This window comes from Vanessa cardui, chromosome 22 (assembly GCF_905220365.1).
Source record: "Vanessa cardui chromosome 22, ilVanCard2.1, whole genome shotgun sequence".
Lineage (NCBI taxonomy): Eukaryota > Metazoa > Arthropoda > Insecta > Lepidoptera > Nymphalidae > Vanessa > Vanessa cardui.
In genome coordinates, this window is record NC_061144.1 from 8,297,074 (window position 1) to 8,322,528 (window position 25,455).

The 25,455-nt window shown below is 34.4% G+C and overlaps 2 protein-coding genes across 6 annotated transcripts in view; one reads left to right on the top strand and one right to left on the bottom strand.

The window, feature by feature from the left end:
• Positions 1-260: 260 nt before the first annotated feature.
• Positions 261-2,454, bottom strand: LOC124539376. Its single transcript, XM_047116757.1, has 2 exons — positions 906-2,454; positions 261-618 (listed from the first exon to the last, which is right to left on the bottom strand). The coding sequence occupies exons 1-2, from the start codon at positions 1,603-1,605 to the stop codon at positions 530-532; spliced, it is 789 nt and encodes a 262-aa protein (XP_046972713.1). The 5' UTR covers positions 1,606-2,454; the 3' UTR covers positions 261-529.
• A 17,097-nt stretch (positions 2,455-19,551) lies between these two features.
• The window catches only part of LOC124539375 (multiple C2 and transmembrane domain-containing protein), a 69,989-nt gene continuing 64,085 nt past the window's right edge, over positions 19,552-25,455 (top strand). For 2 of the 5 annotated variants that reach the window (XM_047116746.1, XM_047116747.1), the window contains exons 1-2: positions 19,554-19,730; positions 22,539-22,636. In XM_047116746.1, coding sequence (XP_046972702.1) covers positions 19,613-19,730; positions 22,539-22,636 — 216 coding nt within the window. In that variant the 5' untranslated portion in view covers positions 19,554-19,612. Of the gene's footprint in view, positions 19,731-22,538; positions 22,637-25,455 lie in introns of all 5 variants that reach the window. The other 3 variants (XM_047116751.1, XM_047116752.1, XR_006967023.1) reach the window with 2 other exon arrangements.

The following is a 25,455-nucleotide window of genomic DNA, read 5'->3' on the forward strand; positions in this document are numbered from 1 at the left end:
TTATATCATAATACTCGATGATCGAATTAATCCTTCAACAAAGTTCCATCGAAGATTTCCCGGAACTATATAAGTACATATCTATATAAACTCAGTACATTAAATGGCCAGTCCGATACCCCAGCAATTAACAGATTGCAATCTATGAATATATGTATTGTTAGCAAAAAGCAAATAATTAAATTATAAAAAAAATAAAACTACTCAAAATTAAAAGGTTTCTTATTTATAATCAATTTAACAATTAAACTTAAATACGAATGAAAACAAAACTATTAAATCTCTCATAAGAATATCTTTAAATCAACAAACAAAACTTTACATAAATGTTCTAGCAATTATTTATTCTAATAAACACACAAAAATATAGAACAAAGATTAGGACTACAAAAAAGGTCTCGTCAACGTCTGTACGTTACGAGTGCTCAAGAAAAAGTGTCCGATCCCCCCTTTGTCATGCTCTTTTATAGTTTTACAATAGTAGGACACGTGACCACAACACCGGTGATGTTTTTATCGCTAACACGGCCTATCCTGACGACGGCGCGCCCTCGCCCGTTTGGTATGGCACCTCGTTTGATGGCTCTGGCATTTGATCTACGAACTCCTCATTCTCGGCTAAAACAAAAACAGCGTTATAAAAAAAAAAATCAATAAACAAACATATTGCAATCAAATGTTAGCAGAGCCCTCAGGATGCTACCCTTGAAAGAATGAATTCATATACGCATATAAAACAACTGTTGCAGAGCCCTCAGGATGCAACGAGACAGAGGCCTCAGCATGTCTACCCAGAGCAGAGCCCTCAGGGTGCTCTTTACCATAAAACTAATGATTATAATCTCTAAGCAGAGCCCTCAGGATGCTTAAAAGACAGAGGTCTCAACATGTCTTTGAATGCTTACTTTCAAAAAATGATGTACAGGTGTCAGGGGTCCATTCTCCATGCCACATAATCATGTATTCAGCCGCAGCTTGTGTGGTTTTACCATACGAGCCGGCTAGCAATTTTAACTCATACCTCCCATGAGGTAAAACTTTTTCAACTTTATATGGACCCCGCATGCCACCATCCAGTTTGCCTGTCGATTGACTGGTCTTCAACACAAATACAGTGTCACCGATCTTAAACGTACGAGGCGCAACTCGGGTCTTGTTTGTGCGGTAATCCTGGAGGATTCTGTTACTTTCCAGGGATTCACTGGCTTGTTGACGTGCCAGTTCGCGCAGCGACTCACGATTAGAGCTTGTCCCTTCAAGCGCTATGTCTCGCACAATGGAACGTAGCACTGGTGTTGTGGCCTCGGTACCTATTAACAGATTTAAAGGAGAGCATTTAGTTGATTTTTGTATTGAAATATTTAATGTAAGTTGTAATTTCCATAAAACATCGGACCATTTTTCTTGTTTAAAATTACTTTCTATTCTAATCATATTCAAAATGGTTCTACAATAGCGTTCTACTTGACCATTACTTTGGTGCATTTCAGGTGTAATCAAATATAAATCACTACCCATTTCCGAGATCCATTTAACAAATACAGAATGTTCATACATTCTGCCTCTATCAGCTACAATTAATTTAGGTGATCCAAATAATGACATGGCATTTTGAAAAACTCTTTTAAGTTCATTACAGTCTTGTTTAGTAATTGGGTACAAAAGTCAATATTTGGTAAACGCATCTATAATAATAATAACAAACTTATAGCCATTCGAAACTGGCAATGGCCCTAAAACGTCAGTATGTAATGTTTCAAACGGTACATTGGGCTTACTCCACGATTCGATTGGCTGTAAGGGTTGTCTGGCACATTTTTTGTAGGATAAACATACAATACAATGTCTAATATACTTTTGAACAAAAGATCTCAATCCTGGGAACCAAAAATGTTTTAAAATTAAATTGAAAGTTTTATCAACACCGACATGCTGATGTTCATCGTGAAATATGCGTAATAAACTAAGACGATGTCCTTTTGGTATATAACAAAGTAATTTTACATCTTTACCCACGGAATTATATTTATAGTAAAGCAAATCATTGTGTTTTACATAACGAGATGAATCAAGTTCCCCATCATTCAATTTTTGTAAAAGAGTCTGAGTCTCTTCATCAGCAGCCTGTGCTATTTGGGCCCAATTTCGAGGTCTTTGTATTTCACAAATATTTACCGGGTTGCGACTAAAATAGTCAGCATGTGCTAATGCTGCTCCCTTACGATACTCTAATTCAAAATTGAAATCTTGTAGATAGATCCACCACCGAGCTACTCTCGGTACTAGATCTTTCTTTCGTTGAGTGTGTTTCAAGGCATTACAATCTGTTACTACTTTGAAGTGAATACCTATAAGGTAATGCCTAAAGTGTTGTAATGCCTTGACTACTGCCAATGTTTCCAATTCATATGAATGGTAGCGTGACTCTGCACCAAGTGTAACTTTGCTAAAATATGCAACTACAGTCTTACGACCATCCATATGACTCTGAAGCAAGACAGCCCCGTACCCCAACGCGGATGCATCGGTATGAACTTCTGTTGACAAAGAAGGATCAAAAATATGCAAAACCGGTTCATTAGTAAGACGCGATATGATGTCTTGTCGAACATTCTCTTGATCGTTACCCCATTCGAATTTTACACCCTTGCGTAAAAGTTGAGATAAACAAGCAGTTTTTATTGAAAATCCAGGAATATACCGTCTAAAGTAACCTGCTAGCCCCAGAAATTGCCTAACCTGTTTAACGTTAGTTGGAACTGGGGAACGAATCAAAGCTTCAACTTTATAAGCGCTCGGTCTAACCTGACCATTTCCAATCGTTCTGCCTAAATATTCAACTTCATTTGTGAGAAACGAACATTTTTTTAAGTTGAGCGAAAACCCAGCAGAAGTTAAAACTTTTAAAACATCCCGTAAAGTGCCTAAACCCTCATCGATAGTTAAACTAGGTATGAGTACGTCATCGATGTATACTAAGACGCGATTTTGCTCAATAAAAGGTCGTAATGTATTTGAGATAATGCGTTGATAAACGACTGGAGCGTTAGCCAAACCATACGGCATTTTTAAATACTCGTAGTGTCCATCTGGGGTAACAAATCCCGTCAAATGAATGCACTCACTACTCATTGGTATTTGATGGAACCCAGTGGCCATGTCAAGGCTTGTAAAAAATTTACTTTTACCTAGTCTGTCTATGTGATCGTCAATAAGCGGTAAGGGGTAGCGATCTTTTACAGTTATTGCATTCAATGCCCTAAAGTCAACACACATTCTGTCTGTGCCGTCTTTCTTTTTAACCAAAAGGATTGGACTAGAATATGCTGATTCTGATTCTCTTATAATACCTTTTGATAGAAGTTCCTTAATAATTTGTCTAACGCGCAATTTTTCTTCGTGAGAGAGTCTATAAGGTCTATAAACTATAGGGGAATTATTAGATAAACGTAGAGACATAGATCCAGTTTTAACCGTACTTGTAGCGGTGCCAGTAATAAAATGTTCCGAAAATTCACTAACAATTGACAAAAGACGATCTTTATCAGTACCAACCAAAGGTGTTTTTATGATATTGTCAGATGTTGTTTGTTCAATGTTAAACACATTTTGTACACGTGTCAAACATTGTCTGCCTTTTGATCGCGTGTAAATAACCCCATCCCTGTTTAATACGTCAGTACCTATTATTATAGGCGTATTCATGTAACAATCAGCAACAATATGAAAATCGATCTCTAAAGTAATTTCTGGAAATTCTACAGTCAACACGGTTGAAAAGCATGACTCTACTTCTTGACTTCCAATACCGCGTAAAATACGAAAACAAGCCGTCTTGTGACATTTAAAATGTTTTATGATAGATTCCGATATTAAAGAAATTGTAGATCCACTATCTATTAATATATCAACAGGAACGCCTTGTATAACGGCCGCACAAATATCATTTTTCCTTCTATTATCAACGACTTCACGACAAAAGTTTACATTAGGTTTACCCTGGGCTTCAACACGTTGTTTTGTAAAACAGTCCTCAACTTTATGGCCTATCTTTTTACAGAAAGTGCAAAGATCCATTTTATTTTGCATATTGTTTGTATTATTGGGGGTAGTTGACGAAAGGTTACGCACATTCCTATTACTGTTATTTGATTTGAAACGTTTCGAACATTTATATTGCTTATGACCAAAGCTACCACAAAGAAAACATTTACTTTTTGTATCACTATATTCCCTTTTACGCGTATTAACGTAATTAGCTTTATAATCAGACATTTCGCGATGCCCCCGAATTACCTTATGTTGTAACGGTTTAGTATATATAGAAAAAAAATTCACTAAATCATCAGGTGTAAGTTTGGCGTTAGTGGCGGCAGCGCGTATTTGAGGATCAACTATACCCCTTATTATAATTGCCACTATTAATTCATTGCTTAGACCATTAACAATTTTTAAACGTAATAATGATCGCCTCGCGTATTCGGCATAAGTAGGATAGCTATCGGAATTAGTACTCATTACTTCAAACAATATGTTTGCGATGTCAACTTTACGAGGGCACAAGGCCTTAAAGTCCTTTTTAAAGTTGGACCACGTACGATTACTTGTAACCCATTCGTTTAACCATAATTTCGCGTCCCCTTTAAGGCAATTACCAATATGAGATAAACACTCCCTATCGTCCCATTTGTTAAGGATACGTACGTGATCGACTTCATCACACCATGCATCTATATCATTATATTGCGGGTCAAAATTTGAGATGTAAATATGGGTGGATCTTACCGGGATTAAGTTGATGGCGTTAACAATCCTGTCGGTTACCTCACTCACAATGGTATCGGTGGATACCGATGGTCCCGGCTGCACAGACATGTCCAGACTAGCACTATCGGATACCTCGGTTGGACGCGGTAGTGGTGATGCTGGCTGTATTTGCGACTCCGGGTGATCAGGTGTTGGTGGTAGCACAGGCAACACATCAGCAGTACCTGATCCAGAAGCCTGAGCCACTGCATTGCTTAAACGCCCGTTGCTGGAGCTATCCTCCAAGACATTGAGACGATCTAGAATTGCCTGCAACTGCTGTTCTAAACCTTGTATTAGTGTGTCATTAGTATTTTTGCCTCGTTGTCTCTTACTTGTGCCTGACATCTTAGTCAGAGGCAGTTAATGAACCCTAGTCAGAATGCCAAATCAAAAGGAAATCTAGCTATGGAGCCAGATCCCACTTCTGATGTTAGCAAAAAGCAAATAATTAAATTAAAAAAAAAATAAAACTACTCAAAATTAAAAGGTTTCTTATTTATAATCAATTTAACAATTAAACTTAAATACGAATGAAAACAAAACTATTAAATCTCTCATAAGAATATCTTTAAATCAACAAACAAAACTTTACATAAATGTTCTAGCAATTATTTATTCTAATAAACACACAAAAATATAGAACAAAGATTAGGACTACAAAAAAGGTCTCGTCAACGTCTGTACGTTACGAGTGCTCAAGAAAAAGTGTCCGATCCCCCCTTTGTCATGCTCTTTTATAGTTTTACAATAGTAGGACACGTAGACACAGACACATTAGAAGAAAATTAAAATAACAAAAAGCAACACTCTGACCAGATATATAAGAACGACTGGTTGGCGACTATCGTCCAATCGCTTAGCTGTCAGAATATTTAGCGATTAGCCTGTCATAGAATGAATATGTCTGTTGGCCGCCATTGAAATATTTAAAAAATATCATTTCTTGAATCTATTTCTAATAATAGTGTATACTTTTTAAAAAATGGGATAAGTTGTGTATTAACGATTTGTTTTTGACCTTCGGAAAATAGGAGTTAGCAAAAGTCAAGATTACGCAACGATCGCATAAGAAAAACAAACGATGTAGTACAGATCTATTGATTTACGAATACGAGTTATCTTTGTGTTAAATTAATTTATAATATAATGTATTCACTTCGTTTCAATTTGTGCTGCCAAAGCTCATGGGTTTATAGTCCCTACATTCCTTGAAAAATATCCTGTAAGTATTTTAAAAACCGATTAAGAAAAATCGGTGTGGTACGCACATCCTTTATTTCTATTAGAACATTTCTATGGCTCGTTTGTCATTCCCAAGAAAGCGTCGTGTAGGAATTTGTAAAAGTGTTATTATATATCATTTAATCACATTCATGTGTCAATGAATCAAGCTATCAAGGAGACCCCACTTTCCCATTTGACACTTTGAGCAAGTGCCCAGGGCCGATCAATAGGATCTCAGATCAAATAAATAAGCATAATATAAATATGTGATTATTAATAAAAATAAATTTTTAACCTTGTTTATCTACTTTCTTTATCTATTTTAACAAAAAAGTATTCTATAAAAGTTATATGGGGCCCCATTATCCTAATATGAAATTACGTTAAAAACTGTAATTTTACCCTCATCAAAATTGTACCCTTCGTTTAATAATAAAAGTTTAAAAAAATATAAAAGGCAAACACACAATTACTCATTTTATATTGCAAAATAAAATACTTAATCGTAATACATAATGCGTCTACGGACGAACAATTTTATTGTTTGTCTAAATGGATACCCATCGCGTGCCTACTTAAATATCAATGCCCCGAGCCTATATTTACACGAGAAAATTTCATGTTAAAAGTAGCTTCAATATTGATTCGCATAAAATTTCACGTCAAAATTTACATGCATATTTTTACCAATCATAAAAATCCTTATTTTTATTAAGTATTATTGTGCAGCTTCAATGAAATCAAATAATTATTCATATTTTATGTTGATCATTGTATATACAACAACAACAACAGCATGTAAATTTCCCACTGCTGGACTAATGCCTCATCTCCCTTTGAAAAGCAGTTTCGGAACATATTCCACCACGCTGTTCCAATGCAGATTGGTAGAATACACATGTGACAGTTTTTTTGCTCACGATTTTTCCTTTACGATTGTCACCGCCGAGCACGAGACGAATTATAAACACAAATTAAGCACTTGAATATTCAGTTGTTCTTGCCTATGTTAGTGTATATGTATAGTAACAAATTTAATTAATCAATTTAATAATTGAAACGATTCTAAAAAAATATTCGTGTTACATTAATTTATCTATAATTGCGATTCATTCTATTTGTTTCATGCCATTTTGTATATCAAATAACAAATATATTGTTACTTATCCCATTACGAAAATATAGTTACATACGTCCTTTTGTCCTTGTCCTTGCCCTATAAAGACAATATCTTCATATTAGAAAACTTACACGAATAAATATAAAAGTTAATCCATTACACAGAAAGTAACATACGAAAATGTTGCAAATTAAATTCGACCTTGATTTAAAGCAATTGGCGCTTGGCAATAAACGTATCCAGATTATATGCATTAAAGATTAAATTTCCAAAATGAAACTCACAGTAGATACGACCTTTTGTTTAATACGATGGCGTAATAATGCGTATTTATGATGCCTTTCATCGTTCAAATACATAAAATATAAGCCCCGTACCCTTCTAGGTAGAATAAATTATCTTTCTAGGTCATTCGAAATTATTTTGATCCCGCGGGCTTTCATTGTAGCTTCCTTTTACAGAGACTTGGAAATAACTTTGTATATTCAACTTATATTTGGGTCATGTCAACGTCTTTCGTACTGCTAAAGTTTTAGCTGAACCTGTTTCAACTCGGTCGAAACGTTGATTAGTTAGATTAAAACTGTCAATACCGTAACTGTAAATAACCTTGATATAAGCACTTTGTATTGGTTACTTTTTATTAAAACATTGATCAATCAAAATCAACCCTTTTCTTATTGGCCTTATTAAATTAAAGGTATTATGTCCTAATGAATTTGTATTTTATGGGCACAACTATATGATTGACTTATTGCACATTTATAACACAAAATGTAATATGAATGAATACTATTTTTTTTTTTTTATTTTAAAGATTTATATTTCAACTCGTTTGCCTATATATTAAAAAAAATACTATATCAAAACAGATTCAAACCGAAAAAACTATCAGTAGGATGTTTTTATTCTATTTTCAATTGAATTCTATTTTTGAACACGTCTTTTTTTAAATAACCTTTATATGTTAAGAAGCAAATAAAGTAGTGATTTCATCCTACACTATATTAACTTTCCAGAAATAGTGCAATTAAACCCCTGAAGGTACTAGGGGAACATTACGTCATCAGACATCGAATATAGGGCATGTTGAATTCCTCAACATAAATCCAGGTGATGGCCATCACTTGGGTTTCCTCTCTTGGTTTTATAGAGCTTTTTATAGTTAGTAATATCGTCGAAAAAGGTTCGTTATATTTCTTGTAAATACACATGCTGCGCAATAAAATGACCATGCAGTTACTGTTTCATCTATGAAGTTGGCAATTAAGTAGGAAACTTTGTCAAACTGTTTTAATCAAATTTATTAATAAACTTTCGTTTGGAAATTTCAAATTGAATATTGTTAAATAGTTTGATAAATTTATACCGACACGAACTCGTTCAAAAACCGGGAATGGTATTCCATTTCAAATATAGAATATACATATGAATGTGATCAGGAATGTCTGGGTAGGTACAACAACTCATCACAATACATACTTCCGCCAAGCAGCATTACTTAGTATAGAAGTATTCCGGCTTGTATGAATATAACATCTTAAATAAAACTAGTTATAACGGATTTGGATCGCGTATATTAATTATTTTTGGCATCCCGACGTTTCGAGAACTTTACATATGAGAATAATATTTCTCATATGTGGTAGTTGTAAATAATATTTCTTTTGTTCCTCAAATAGACAAATGCCACCTTAGTCTACCCGTGACCACGAACGCTGTAAATCCTGTAAATCCGTTATAACTAGTTTAATTTAAATGTGTAATAATGGCGAAAATTTAAGACAACATTATAACATCTTAATTCCAAAGATTAGTGGCGCTTTAAAAATATAAACAATGGATAATGTTTCTTGCACCCTAATTCCTATGAAATATGGTGACCATATAGTAAGTAGTCAATATATTATGAAAGTTGATTGATAACTTTTTATAAAAAAAAATACCGCTGTTTGTCCCTGTGTATGCTTAGATCTTTAAAATTACACGACGGATTTTGAAGCGGTTTTTGTAATAGGTAGATTGATTCAAGACGAAAGTCTATATATAGCAGAGAGTGACTGAAAAACTGTGAACAATGTAAGACATTCTGCTGTGTATTTAATATCAACTATCAGCATTGCATTGCGAAGCAGGGGCGGACCGTAGTATCCAATAATTACCAACGAGACCTCGCGGGCGTTTACCAGTAAACGCCCGCAGAACATTAGCAAATGTAGGGCTCGTTGATTGAAGTTGGTAGGTCTTTGTGGGAGCCCGTCTGTGTAGTGAGTGAGTCAGTGTAACTAAAAGTATAAGGAACATAACATCTCATTTCCCAAGATTAGTGGCGCACTGATGTAAGGAATGGCGCCATTGTCTATGAGCGATGGTGACCGCTTACCATCAGGTAGCTCACTTTTCTTTTCTTTGTTCGTCTGCCCACCTATATCATAAAAAAAATTTGGCAATTGTTCAATAATAATTGTAAATAGGTACCTTATACTGTTGTGCGTAGTAGGTACTTATCGTGTACCTACATTCATACTATAAAGTGATTGCCGCTTGATACCCCAAATATCAGATATCACGAAATGAATAACTAACGTATTTCCTTGGTGGTAGGGCTTTGTGCAAGCCCGCCTGGTTAGGTACCATCATTCGTCAGATATTCTACCGCTAAACAACAGTACGCAGTATTGTTGTGTTCTGGTTTGAAGGGTAAGTGAGCCAATGTAACTACAGGCACAAGGGACATAGCATCTTGGATGCCAAGGTTGGTGGCGCATTGACGATGTAAGGAATAGTTAATATTTCTTAGAGCGTCATTGTCTATGGGTGACGGTGACCACTTAGCATCAGGTGGACCATATGCTCGTCCGCTAACCTATTACATAAAAAAAAAGATATATAAGTTTAAAATTATCCTCTAAGAATGATATGTCGTTTTAAAATAATTCAATATTTACGTTTACATTGATTCAAATACGTATGTCATGTTATATAAGTCATAAAAAGGGCATTACAAGTATATTACGACTTTCTGAATTCCCTTGATATGCATGTGCATGATACTTACTCGTTTGAATATGCAAAATCGCGTATCCGCACAACGTTTCACGTGACTTTTTACGTATCTATATGCAAATACTTTAATATGATTAAAACTACTTTTCAACCGACTTCAAAAAGGAGGAGGTTATCTTTAAATTCGTCTGTATATATATATTTTTTTCTTTTTTTTTTTTTATTTCATAACTTTTCACTGGGTGGACCGATTTTGGTAAATTTTTTTTTGTTTGAAAGGTAGTGCTTCCCGTGGGGTCCCATTTTAATTTTATTTTTTTCCGATGATGGTATCCGTATGAAAACGACATAAGTCTTAAATTTGCATTATGTATATACGCGACAAATAGGTGAATAACTGAAAATCACGTTAACCAATTTTGATGATTCTTTTTTTTATTATAAACTATATACTTCAAGGGTAGTTTGGTCAAAGTTTGGTAAGGTTCTGAGCATAGCATCCATGACAAAGTAACGGAACGGAAGGGAACGGAACTATTCTGAGGAGCACGTTAGCGATACTCGGTCGAATCTTTTATTTATAGGTTATTTGGATATTTGAGTCACCTTCCGTAATGTGGTTATGTTTATGTAATTATCATAGTCGAATATTATAATCAACTAGCTACCCACCCCGGCTTCGCACGGGTGCAATACTGATACTAATAATTTTTTTATTTACGATATCACATTGCAAAATTCTAAAATTGTCTGTGTTTCTTTACTATATTGTTCATGTATTATATACAAAAACCTTCCCCTTGAATTAAATTATCTATTAAAAAAAACCGCATCAAAATCCGTTGCGTAGTTTTAAAGATATAGGGACAGAGAAAGTGATTTTGTTTCATACTATGTAGTGATGGTACTCCTAAAGGGCTTACATGTTACATTACGTTTTGGTGCAGAATTTCTTACTGTCTTTAATCAAATTTTGTGCATATGATGTGATGCCATATGATGTACGTCATATATTAGCTCTTTTGCAAAGTTTTTTTACCGATGTCGATTACAGCTCTTTCGAGGGTACCTTGTAGTTTATGCCGCATGGCGTATTAAAGCCGCATTTTCGAAAGTCTATTTTTGCTTTATTCGAAAGTTTCTTTTGGAATTGTCCCCGAAGTAGTTTCTGATTAATATAAACGACACGCTTAATCTATCCATATTAAGAAAAAAGCGTTAGTCTACATCAGCTTCACTTAAAATCAAATAATAACACCGGCTCCAAATATAACAATAACTATAACTACGTTATATAATCGTAAATCGACTTTTAAGTAGTCTAATATTTTTCATTTCATTTTACTTAGGAGGACTCTAAAAATATGTTCAATACGCAATTATTTTTATTACTTTTTAGTACATATTCATTAAGATAGTGTTTTGTTTGAAGTCGGTTTTTCTTTTTGTTAAAATTTTATTTTTTACATTTTGCAAAATACGCGTCCGTATCACATTAGAGATAGGTGGCAAACGAGCAGGAGGCTCACCTGATGGAAAGTGACTACCACCGCCCATGGACATCTGCAACACCAGGGGGATTGCAGGTGCGTTGCCGGCTTTTAAGAAAGGAGTACGCTCTTTTCTTGAAGGTTCCCATGTCGTATCGGTTCGGAAAAACCGCCGGCGAAAGCTTATCGCAAAGAAACGAATATAATTAAACCATTATTCAGCATACTGCAAATCCCACGTTTGTATCACTCTCGTGAAAATGTTTTGAGACCTATCAAAACGCAAAGATACGAATATTATTAAAAAAAATTTTTCACATACTGAAAAACGCGCGTCTGTGTCGCGTTTTTCTAGACGTTTTTTAACTTATCGAAACGAAGGGAAACGGATACTATTAAATAAACGCGAGTAATCAACACGTGTACACTGTATACGCAATAATTAATAAAAAAAATGAACCCTTTTTCACATTTCGGTGTCCTAACGATTTCTGTAGTTTTTTACCTTTATTTATCTAAGCGAAAACATAAATAAAACGAAATAAGTCTGCGCTTGTATATTAAAAAATATTCTGTTAAAAAAAATGCTTTTTGATTATTATTTATGGATTATATATATTATTATACAAGGAACAAAGTAATGGGCAAAATTTATTATCGCGGTGCGTTTGACAGCTACGCTTGATTCGCCAAACGTCATACTTTTTTACTAGTGTACCCGAGCTTAGTGGCCAATCATTGGTAACTACTTTTTTCAACGAAAGATATTTGAAAATCGAATACTCTAGAGAGCAGAGATGGCCTAGTGATTAGAAAGCGTGCATCTTAACCGATGATTGCGGGTTCAAACCGAGGCAAACACCGCTGATTTATGTGCTTAATTTGTCTTTATAATTCATCTCGTGCTCAGCGGTGAAGGAAAACATCGTGAGGAAACCTGCATGTGATAAATTTCATAGAAATTCTGCCACATGTGTATTCCACCAACTCGCATTGGAACAGCGTGGTGGAATATGTTCCAAACCTTCCCCTTAAAAGGAGAGGAGGCCTTTAGCCCAGCAGTGGGAATTTACAGGCTGTTGTTTGTTTGTTGAATACTCTATATATTTTTTTTAAATTTCATTTTTGTATACATTGGTTATTGAGATTTTAGATGTAGCCTTTAAAGAGGTTTTATTTGACACGATAAAATTAGGGCATGCAACTGCATCATATGCATGAAAGTATAATTTCATACATTTTTTCATAGCAACGCTCCAATTTGACAGTGTCGCTGGTCTAGTGGCTAGCTCGAAAAGGCTTGGCAGTGTTGAACACTCCAGTAAGCACGTAAAGCAATTGGTCCTGTTGCTGAACTTTTTCCAGTTCAGATCGACGTCCAATTTGGTTATGAGAGTGTACTTGTGTGTGTTTTTACACACATTCAAACAGCTGTTCTATTAAGGAGCAACGTGACTGAAAAGGCGTAAGGCTCTTCATCATTACATAGTATAAAACAAAGTCGATTACCGCTGTCCCTATGTATGTTTAGATCTTTAAAATTACGAAACGGATTTTGATGCTGCTTTTTTTAATAGATAAAGTGGCTTAAGGAGAAGGTATTTGTATACAATACATTAATAATATAATACAGAAATACTAATACTTATTAAAGTTTCTAATGTGATGTTCGTAAACAAATTCTGTAGTAGGTATTTAGTATCGATATTGCACCCGTACGAAGCCGGGCGGGTCGATATTTAGTTATACAATGTTTGAAATCAAATGTATTTTATTCAAGTAATACCTTATCAAACATTTTGATCGAATTGCCAATATTTCAATCGTTCAAGCTGCAGCAAGAAGCTACACCAAGAAACGCATAGTTGCTCTTTTCAAATAAACCAGATTTAAAATAATATTAGTATTCACAATTATTGTACTTAATGCGTTGGAATCCTGTTTCAAAGATTCTTTATTCAAAAAGTATTCTTTTAATGAGACGACCTCCATGGTCGAGTGGTGTGTACACCGGTTTTCATGGGTACGTCACTCCGAGGTCTCGGGTTCGATTCCCGGCCGATTCAATGTAGATTATCATTAGTTATCTATGTTGTCTTGGGTCTGGGTATTTGTGGTACCGTCGTTACTTCTGATTTTCCATAACACAAGTGCTTTAGCTACTTATATTGGGATCAGAGTAATGGATGTGATGTTGTCTCATATTTATAGAAAAATGAGTAGTAAAATAATATTTTGTTTATTTTTAGTTATGCAAAGACCCTATTATCATCTGTTGCGTTTATTAACACCTTAAAATAAAGACATTAAACCTAACTTTTATATTCCGTGTAATTTCCATTAATGTTAAAAAATGCCGACAGCAGATCGTTATGTAACCTAATATTCGAGTGGGTCGTGAAATTTTTATACGAAAATCGTTTTATGATACCCCAAGGTAGTGCGATTGCATATTTAAGAAGCCAATTTCGTTTTCCGCCTTCTAATGCTTATATTGAAATGAAAAGTTATCTGAAAACATTTCCACGAACAGCGCAAATAGTGCAGTTCTATGTTGGGTTAAAAGTTTTTGATTGCGAATGTGTAGATACAGTTCGAAACTATAGTGATAAAAAGACCTGCATTGCACGAAGCATAAATTAATTTCATGTGAATCCTTTTAGCTATGCGTGCAAATTAGATTGGTCGCCTAGACCTTTATATCTGGACACGTTAACATAACATTTTATTTGTTTATATAATAATGAGTCATAGTTCGCAGTTATGTTCAAGGCTCTATCTAAAGCTGTATATACCTTATATGTGCAAATTGGCTGCTTATTTGTAAATCACTACTGATCATACAAATTGGCATTGATAATTGGAAGTCATCCTTTTGTCACCAATGCGCCACCAATGTTGGTCACCAAAATGTTCGTAATTTTTATTCGTAATAACGTTGGCGCACCCACTTTAACGATAGCATGCTTGGTGATATTATATACAACCATTAGGAACTAAAGGGACATAAAATTGTATCCATGTTTGGCAACGATGTAAGGAATAGTTATTATTTATTACTGTGACAATGTTTCCGAGCGATGATGCCCACATATTACTACGTATTTAACCTATTTAATAATATAATGTTGATAAACTATATTAAGATTATAAATGTCAAAGTAACTCTGTATCTCTGTCTGTCTGTCGCTCTTACACGACCACCGCTGAACCGTATTTGATGAAATTCGGTATGAAGCAGTCTTGAACTAAATTTATTATTTAAAGGACATAGACTACATTTTTGCCTGACACATGACAACCAACACCCTAAAACGCGAGCAAAGCCTCGAGCGACTACTAGTAATATATATGTCATAATTAATGAATTCGAATAAATAAATTTCGAGAATTGGTTTGATACAATTTAGTACTAAATACACCTAATGCCTTAATGTCTGTTCATGCCCGTAAGTTAAACGCTTATGTCCTTCTTTAGTGTTAACGCCATGTCCATGTAGAAGCTTACAAAAGCCAATTAGGTTTCCAAGCGGTGACTATTTATTTAATTTAAAAACATCTTAGATTAACCTATTCAGTGTTTCTTATCAAAAATGTCGTGATATATTAACTGACAAAATTACTTCCGAATTTTATTTATGGTATAGTTTGACAGACGAGCATATGGGCCACCTGTGGGTAAGGTACCGTCCACCGCCCATAGACAATGGTGCTGTAAGAAATATTAACCATTCCATACATTACCAATGCGCCACAATTCTCGGGAACTAAGATGTTATTTCCCTTGTGCCTGTAGTTACACTGTCTCACTCACCCTTCAAACCGGAACACAACAATACTGAAAACTGTTGTTTGATACCTACCCAGACGAGCTTACACACAGAGCCCTATCACTGAAGAAAATTATGATAGATAAAGCTATTTCCACGTTTATGATATTAGTCTGATGTGACATATATGTCAAGGAATTTTTGACTATTGATGTCAAAATTCTACATGAAACATTATTCATTTTTAACGCATCTGTCACTTGGAACAGATTTAAATGTTTTAAATGGCCTTCCGAATGCAGCATATTTATGCTGTTCGCAAAATATGCCTTTCATGAAACTGGCATGAGCATTCAGAGAGACAATGTCATATCCGCAATAAAGTATTTCGAGCCATTTAACTTTTATGTGAATATTTTTTACAAACAACAGTTTTAAGCGTTCAAACTTTGATGATTATCAATTTTGTTAAGGCATAATACTAGTACCGCGAATGCGTATTTCACAGCTTTACTGAAACGTACTGAGGACGTACATTGCAGTCGTTTTAGTGGATAAAAATATCACTTAACTTGTTCCCTCCTTTCAGGGACTTGGGGTACTTACAGAAGGTCTTCAGTGCATGGAAAAATGTGTAAAAGTAGTCATTATAGATCAATTAACGTAATAAAGAAAGTAAAAAGGGCTCCTCTTCCATTAAGGAGTAGATTTGGTTCCATAGTTAGTTATATAAAATATGGACGACAGGTTCCATAATTATTCATTACCTAAATACGCAAAGGCCTCCTCTCCCTTTGAGGAGAAGGTTTGGAATATATTCCACCACGCTGTTCCAATGCGGGTTGATGGAATGCACATGTGGCAGAATTTCGATGAAATAAGACACATATTAAGCACGTCTATATAGTGGTGCTTGCCTGGGTTTGATCTCGTAATCATCGGTTAAGAGGCATGCGTTCTAACCACTGCGCCATCTCAGCTCATAACGTACGAAGGATTAGAGAATGATATGTGACTTTGACTGTAATAATTATCTTTACAGAATACACGTTCCAAATTGCGGACTACTGTGTTAGGGATCTGAACATTTCACGAGGGAGATACAAAGTCAATATTAACAGAATCGCACACAAGTACGAACCGACGAATATTAAATACCAAGTTCTTGTATCATTTATGTAATCTTGTATACAATACATACATTTGTTTTATTTACGTCAATGCTAAGAGTGAATTGATACGTAGGCTTTTGTTTTAGAATCAAATATCATGATTCTGGGATAATGTATTGGCTTTGCGAAATCGAAAATCTGCGGTTAACAGCAAGTTTGGTAATATTATCTTAGGTAAGGAAAAATATTTCGCAAACTACAGATATGTTCACTCACGAAGGCTCCAATATTATAAGCATTAGAGAGCGACTTTGTAATTTCACAATAATAAGACAAAAAATTTAAAAACTATATGATATACACACTTGTCCCCTTAAGGCTCTATCTCTTTTGAGATTGGACGTCGTGAACAAAACCCATCAGAAAGACATCAATTATCTCAAAATGTCAAGTGTGCCCATACAAAATGAATGACTAGCAAAATCAGTACTTGAATACTGATATTTTTTTTGTTATCATTGTTTTGACACTCAACAGGACGAGCATTTTTTTAACAAAATAGCGTTTTGTGTCACGTGACAAACTATTGAAAAAATTCATTATTATTTATGGATTTTTGAACAAATTAAGTATTAATTTCAACTTTCGCTAGTAAATAACAATTTTTATACCCATAATATACACTGATTACACTAATTCACAATTTATTTTTCGCATTGTCAAATAGTCTATTGTTAATCAATCAAAATAAAAAGTGTCTTTATGAGTACTCGAATAAAATATATTTTTAATTCCATATCCCGTCTAAAAGTCAACAATTATTATTAACTCTACGATTTTGATCGTCTTGAATTGAATAATATTACTTTTTTTTAATGATTTGAATTTATGAATCGGCAACATTAAACATTTCCGCCGAATTTTATTATAGAAGAGAATATATTACCCAGAGAAGGATTTATTGACTCTACGGAGTCGGAAACTCAGAAATTCGGAAGCTTATATAATATAAAGCGTTTCGTACTCTTACAATGATTATCACTGATTTTAACCAAGTTGTCAATATCAAACAACCTAATAAAGTAACAGTACCCATTATATATTCATTAGCAGTTTTTCAAATCATGATTACAATCTTTCAATCCAGATATAGACAGCGGCCATTTCATGTGAATTTAATAAAAATAAGTGCATATTGAAACAAGACACGCGATATATTTTTTTATAGCTTAATTAATTCTTGATGAACCGAAAAAAATGTTCTACGTTCATTATTATACAAAGCTTAACACGTTCGCTGCGGTAAGCATTTCATATTCAAGATCTCCGGACCCTTTATTCGCAAGGAATCACAATTTTTGTACAACAGTGTAGAATAACGATGAATGGAATACATATCTGCGATATAAAATATTTGAGCATAACAGCGTGACGCTATTATTATTTTATGAATAATTCTGAAATAAAAGTAGCCTTAGTTAATCCTTATTATATCAGCTATCTGCCAGTGAAAATCCCGTCAAAATCGGTCTAGGTTCCAGATATTAGCCGGAACAAACAGACAGACAGAGAAATATTGTAAAAAAAATACTATTTTAATTTACCGTGTATACATATGCATTTAGTGAAAAGCCGTTAGTTGAATATACAAACAGTTATAATATATCTATGTTATAATATATCTAGTCATCTGGGGGCACGGCAGTGCCCCCACCAAGTCGAGCAAAAAAGCAGCACGGCCGTACCATCCTTTTCTCGAAGCAATTCAGGCCATTTTCGACCCTCTGTAACTTCGTTGTGGATAAAACTAGAAGACTGAATTTTCAGTAACCATGCAAGCATTGTAAAGACACGGTATATTTCAAATTTCATTCAATTTGAACCAGTAGTTTAAGAATTATAACGGGTCAAAGTTTCTTAATTTTGTCACTCACTCACTGACTGACTCACCGATCATCAAAATTCTAAGGCACTTCTAGCAGACCTAGAAGCTTCAAATTTGGAATATAAGTAGTGTTTGGTGTATGAATCAAGGAAAAACTAAAATAATTAATAAAATGATAAAATAAAAAAAAAATTACAAATGCAAAGGAAGATTATTTATTATATTATTATAATAACAATATTATAAATTTATTATATTAATAAGCTTTCGAAACTGTTTGTTAATTGTGTAATTACGTTCTCATCTAGTGCACATACATAATTACAAGACCAGACTAAACAAAAAGAAATGAGATCCCATCAAAAACAATACTTGTCAAAAAATCCAAGTCTCGCAACTCAGTTGTTCTACGGTAAAAAGTTGTGAGATCCATGTAATACCAAGTCTTATCCATTAAATACTTAAGCGACTTCCTGTCTTAATACGTCCACTCCCTAAGACCACGATCGTGGTCCATAACTATTGAAAATCAATTGTGTCTGGAATCTCAGTACTCGAAGCATTAAGTTGTTACGTAATAATTGACAGCATCTTATAGTGACGCATCTCAATCTTAAAAATCTTTAATGTTTTATATAAATATATTGACTTGGTCATCGCACTAAATATTTTTTTAATTAACACGTGTTTTCATGCGATGGCCGAGTCTATATATTTATATAAAACAATAAAGATTTTTAAGATTGAGATGCGTCACTATAAGATGCTGTCAATTATTACGTAACAACTTAATGCTTCGAGTACTGAGATTCCAGACACAATTGATTTTCAATAGTTATGGACCACGATCGCGGTCTTAGGGAGTGGACGTATTAAGACAGGAAGTCGCTTAAGTATTAAATGGATAAGACTTGGTATTACATGGATTACTATATATTATAAACTAAAGTCATAGGGAGTTCATTTTTATTGGTCGTGTTTGTTTGAAAGCGGCATCATATTTTATACAATATAAACCGAGCCGGATCACTTTTTAAGGCTAAATAATATTATTGAATATATAATTAACTTGAAAAATCCGTTTTTCTTTTTGACAGCTACAAAATTTAAATGTAGTTGAAATGGTTATTTTTTTTTTAGAATAAAAATTTTAAATGACTAAAGTGTTAAGTTATGCGACCATAGACAATAAGTAGATGTGTTCAATATGGCGTCACAGAGTAATACGTGCTTTTGTGAACTGTTTGCTGATGAAGAAACTTAAGACAGCTGTCAGGAAGTGGCGGATGATGCGCCTCTTCCGGAAGAGGGATGGTGAGTCCTTTCTTATTTATGTTGTCACTAATAGTCGCCAGCGGCATCGCTAGCGTTTCAGGACGTTGGTCGTCACGTGTTAGGCAATAAGTAGCCTATGTTTATCAAATTCGGTTCAGCGGTTTGGTCATTAATCTCCAACAGACAGACAAAGTTACTTTCACATTTATAATAATATAGATTATGAGACAACATCACATACATTACTCTGATCCCAATGTAAGTAGCTGAAGCACTTGTGTTATGGAAATCAGAAGTAACGACGGTACCACAAACACCCAGACCCGAGACAGCATAGAAATCTAATGGTAATCTACATCGACTCGGCCGGGAATCGAACCCGGGACCTCAGAGTGGCGCACCCATGAAAACCGGTGTACATACCACTCGACCATGGAGGTCGTCATGATGAGGATTGGAAGGTAGATGAGGAAGCAATCTACCAGGTACGAGTTTTTAAAGTCAGAGATGACTTCTTTGTACGGCTTATAAGCTTTAGAAGTATGTTGAGTAAAGTTTTAGGGAGTAATGTGAGGGGTGCTATTAGGGAGTGTGTTAAGGGGATCTCTTTTAGCATCGTTCGTCTAATTGAGTTTAAACTTTGTACAGTTATTAAGGATTCTGGCGTGAAATACTATTATGTCAGATAATTGTTAACAAATAATTTAAAGATACGTTGCAATGCAAGCAGGTTCGATGATCAATGAAATTATATTTTTATAACTCAATATACAAATATGGAAGGAATTTTGTAACCTGGCTAGCTTTGCTTAAGAAGTTATATGATTTTCATAAGACCTTTACGTGTAATCGAAGAATTTTAAATAGCGTTATTTGTTTTATAAATAGAAAACGTAACAAAAGATTGTATTAACTTACTTGTCCTACGGATATGAGTTTATATTTACATCATTTCTGTTACGTAACTATAAACAAAATCTTAGTTTTTAATGACATATATAAAAGGTATACGTAATTGAGAAAGAATAACGTATTTAAAACGAAAAGATGCAACAAATAAAAGGACAACAAAATACAATTATACAATACATTAATCACGCTTTATACAAATATTATACATTCGCATAAAACAGATTAGATAAAATTCTACAGAGAGCAGAGAACAGTATATACACTAAAGTTCTATGTTCGTTGAAAAGTTTCTGAATCTGAGGTCGAAACTCTACATTTATTTCTCTAATGGCAGTTGAAAACTGAACCATCAAATAGATCTGAATTGCGTAAAGCAATTATAGCAATCTATTGTGAAACATTTCATAAAGTCCTTCTAGCTCTTTGTCCAAATTAAATTGGCTAGGCCTTTAGATCTGAATATTAACAGCAAACTGTATTTTGTTATAGAATCATAGGTCACAGATTTGATCAAAAGGTATCAAGATGATCGTACCTTTTGTTTCAAACAACAATGACCTAGACCTGACCTGCTATTAAGATATACTCAGCACAGACTAGATTAAAAATAAAGTAGTAAAAAATAAAGTATAGTTTTAAAATCGAAAGCGAAAAGCGATTTACTTGGTGGAAGGGCTTTGTGCAAGCCTGTCTGGGTAGGTACCACCCACTCATCAGTTATTCTACCGCCAAACAACAGTACTCAATATTGTTGTATTCGGATTTGAAGCGTGAGTGAGCCAGTGTAACTACAGGCTCAAGGGACATAATATCTTAGTTCCCAAGGTTGGTGGCACATTGACGATGTAAGGAATAGTTAATATTTCTTACAGCTTCATTGTATATGGGTAATGGTGACCGCTAACCATCAGGTGGCCCATATGCTCGTCCGCCAACCTATACAATAAAAAAAAACTTGTCATAAAAGTCTATAACCAATCACAGGAGGCGTTAAAATAAATAAACAACTTTGACATTTCATTGACGTTATGTCATTGGTGGAAAATTTGAATAAGCTATGGTATCACTGTGAATAGTGGACGCAATGCGTTTTGATAGTTGACAAAAAAATTATCTGAACTTTTGATATAAAATTATAGTGTAAATGATTTATGTAGAATATTTTGCAATTATCAAGATTTGTTTGTAGTTCGTAATATAGTAGAGCTATTGGAATAGGCTATGGTTAAGACGTGTTTCGAATAAGGCGTAAAATTGGTTGAATATTTGATAAGAATATATTGGCATGACTTTATGGAGAGAAGCTGTATTTCGTATTAATATTTGAAAATTGGCAGAACCTCTACGAGTCTCACATACATGAACCTATATATATAATACCTATAATAATATTATTCTAATACCTTATAGTGTATAATGTTTCTTTAGAACCAAGTTACGTTTAAGCCATCGACTTTACCTGACTCTTAAATAGTAAAGTAAAAGTAAAAACGTTAAGTAACAGCCTGTAAATTTCCCACTGCTGGAATAATGCCTCATCTTCCATTAAGGAGAGGGTTTGGAACACATTCCACCACGTTTTTCCAATGCGGGTTGGTGGAATGCACATGTGACAGAATTTCGATGAAATTAGACACATGCAGGTTTTCTCACGATGTTTTCCTTCACCGTCGAGCACGAGATGAATTATAAACACAAATTAAGCACATATATTTATATATAGTGGTGTTTGCCAGGGCTTGAACCCGCAATCATCGGTTATGATGCATAGAAAAGAGATAAGCATATCATATACCTGATAATAACTAATAATTACCTCTATCATAAGTCTATTAAAAAGTTTTTGTTTTTTTAAATTTTATTGCATTCATATTTTTGTATGATAATTTTGTAGTCTAGGTCACAGAAAATAAAATGTTTATTATTTGTCAACAGATTCTTCACTAACGCGTCAAACATCAATCGACCCCGTGCCATCAACGTCGGGCACTCCTGCGCACATCTCTCGTCCACCTGTGGATCTACTGCAGTTGGTACTGAAAACAATTCTTAAATATATTTTAATTTCAGTAATTCAACAACAACAACAACAACAGCATGTAAATTCCCACTGCTAGGCTAAAGGCCTCCTCTCCCTTTGAGGAGAAGGTTTGGAACATATTCCACCACGCTGTTCCAATGCGGGTTGGTGGAATACACATGTGGCAGAATTCTAAGAAATTTGTCACATGCAGGTTTCCTCAAGATGTTTTCCTTCACCGCTGAGCACGAGATGAATTATAAAGACAAATTAAGCACATAGCAGGGACATAGCAGGGACATAGCAGGGACATAACATCTTAGTTTTTAAGGTTGGCGGCGTATTATCAATGTACAAAATGGTTAATATTTCTAACAGCGTCAATGTCTATAGGCACTGATCGTCAGCTTAATTTGTCTGTCTTTTTATTGTATCAATAAGATCAACATGAAAATATTATGTCGTCAAGCAATTGTTTTGAAGAAAAAATGTATTAGTAAAATTTGGATGAATGAAAAAATATTTTGAAAAAGTTTAATGTGAACTAACAATTTCACATTTCATTTAAGGATATATTTTACTGAAATAATCGGACTATATAAAACAGATATGCTGGCGGTTCAAATATTTTCAATTCGTATTAAAATCCTCGTTGAAATCGGACAGTTTATAAACGGTCGCAGTTCGTTGTATCAATTGATGTCTTTGATCAATGTTTGAACATTTGATTTTCAATTGTTCAAACGATGCTTTCATTTATTTCCATGCAATATTTATGAAGCTAATTTGTAAATAACTTGTTTATTTTTTCTGTGAATACTAATTCTTCTTCCGAGCCGAAATGGCCCAGTGGATAGAACGGGTGCATCTTAACCGATGATTGCGGGTTCAAACCCAGGCAGCACTGAATATTAATGTGCTTAATTTGTTATAATGCATCTCGTGTTCGGCGGTAAAGGAAAACATCATGAGGAAACCTGCATGTGTCTAATTTTATAGAAAATCTACCACATGTGTATTCCATCCACCTGGATAGACCTACTCATCAGATATTCTACCACCAAACAGTAGTACTCAGTATTGTCGTATTCCGATTTGAAAAACCAGAGTAACTACAGGGACAACAATAATACCTCTGTTCTCAAAGCAAATGGCGTATTGGAATAATAAGGAATGGAAGGAATTATAATATTTCTAACATCGCGATTGTCTATCAGTAATGGTGACCACTTACCATTGGATGGTTCATTTAGTCGTCGACCGACCCGTAAAATATATAATAAAGAATAAATTGACTTCGTTTGTCTTTATCAAAAATATCTACGAAAAAAATATTTGTTCTGTCTGTTGTCTTCAAAGATGTCAAATAGTTAGTTTTAGATTCCAGAATCTATAATGTCATACTGAAAATGTCATTAAATCTTTTATGAGATAATCTGTTTTAACTTGGCGGTAAGGTTTTGTGCAAGCCTGTCTAGGTAGGTACCACCCACTCATCAGTCATTCTAACGCCAAATAACAGTACTCAGTAGTTGTGTTCCAGTTTGAAGAGTGAGTGAGCCTGTGTAACTACAGACACAAGGGACATAACATCTTAGTTCCCAAGGTTGGTGGCATATTGACGATGTAAGGTCAATAATAATACTTAACATTTCTTACAGCGTCATTGTCTATGGGTGATGGTGTCCACTTCCCATTAGGTGGCCCATATGCTCGTCCACCAACCTATACCATAAAAATTCAAGGAAAATTTTGGAATAAAACAGAAAGCTTATTTATATTGTAATATTGAAAAGGTTAACCAATTTAGCTAAATGGCTATTAAAAAGATCCTGAAGAGTCTTCATTTTAGACTAATTATCCTTCTCGTTTAATTTCAGGGAACTCGTTATCATTAAAGTCACTTTGAAATTCGAAAGACAAGGTATTTATTTCGAATTCGTAAAGGTTGAAAATAATTCAATGTGACTTAAGCCTTTATACTAGTTGGAAACCTGTAAATATTCAACTTTAATCCACATAAAATTGTACAGTGAGACTTTAAATTAAAGATATACAGTTCTGGATTTTATGAATTTACCAATTCATGCAAACAACTAAGATTAAAAGTAAAAAATTTCAGAAAGTATTTATTAGTCGATACTGACGGTATGTAACAAATTTATCTTCCAAACATTTTACTAGAGTGAGTAGTTACCTGTGCCTTAATAGTCAGTCAAGATAAACAGTTTTATAAATACAGATTTCAGACAAACATAGTACATATATAGGAGCTACATAATCGACAATTCTCATCAATACATAGTATAAAACAAAGTCGCTTACGACTGTCTATCCCTATGTATGCGTGCATCTTTAAAATTACGTAAGTGATTTTGATGCGGTTTTTTTAAATAGATAGTTTGAAACGAAAGGAAGGTTTTTGTATATAAGAAACACTGAATTTTAGAAGTATCTGCAATCTACAGTGATGTCATTGCATTACACCCGTGCGTAGCCGGGGTGAGTCGCTAGTACAATCATGAACATAAACAAAAAATACAAACAAACAACGACAAACAGCGAATCGGGTCACAGGGCATCTCACATTGCGAAATCGCAGGATCCTGAACGCTTGAGTTATTTTCGTTCTCGTTCTAGACGCAAGCGTTAGAAAAGTTAATATTAACATATTAGGGGTCACATAATAATAGTTGCAATTTATTTTAAATACACTTAAATCTACTGATGTTTTTCTTGGTGGTAGGACTTCGTGCAAGCCCTCCTGAGTAGGTACCACTCATCAGATATTCTACCGCTAAACAACAGTACCCTGTATTCTCTGTATACATC

Coding starts and splice junctions, on each gene's coding strand:
- LOC124539376 (XM_047116757.1), bottom strand. CDS start 1,605: ATGTCATTATTTGGATCACCTAAATTAATTGTAGCTGATAGAGGCAGA. Junction 619..905: donor CTGTACATCATTTTTTGAAA/GTAAGCATTCAA, acceptor TTTTTGTTTTAG/CCGAGAATGAGGAGTTCGTA.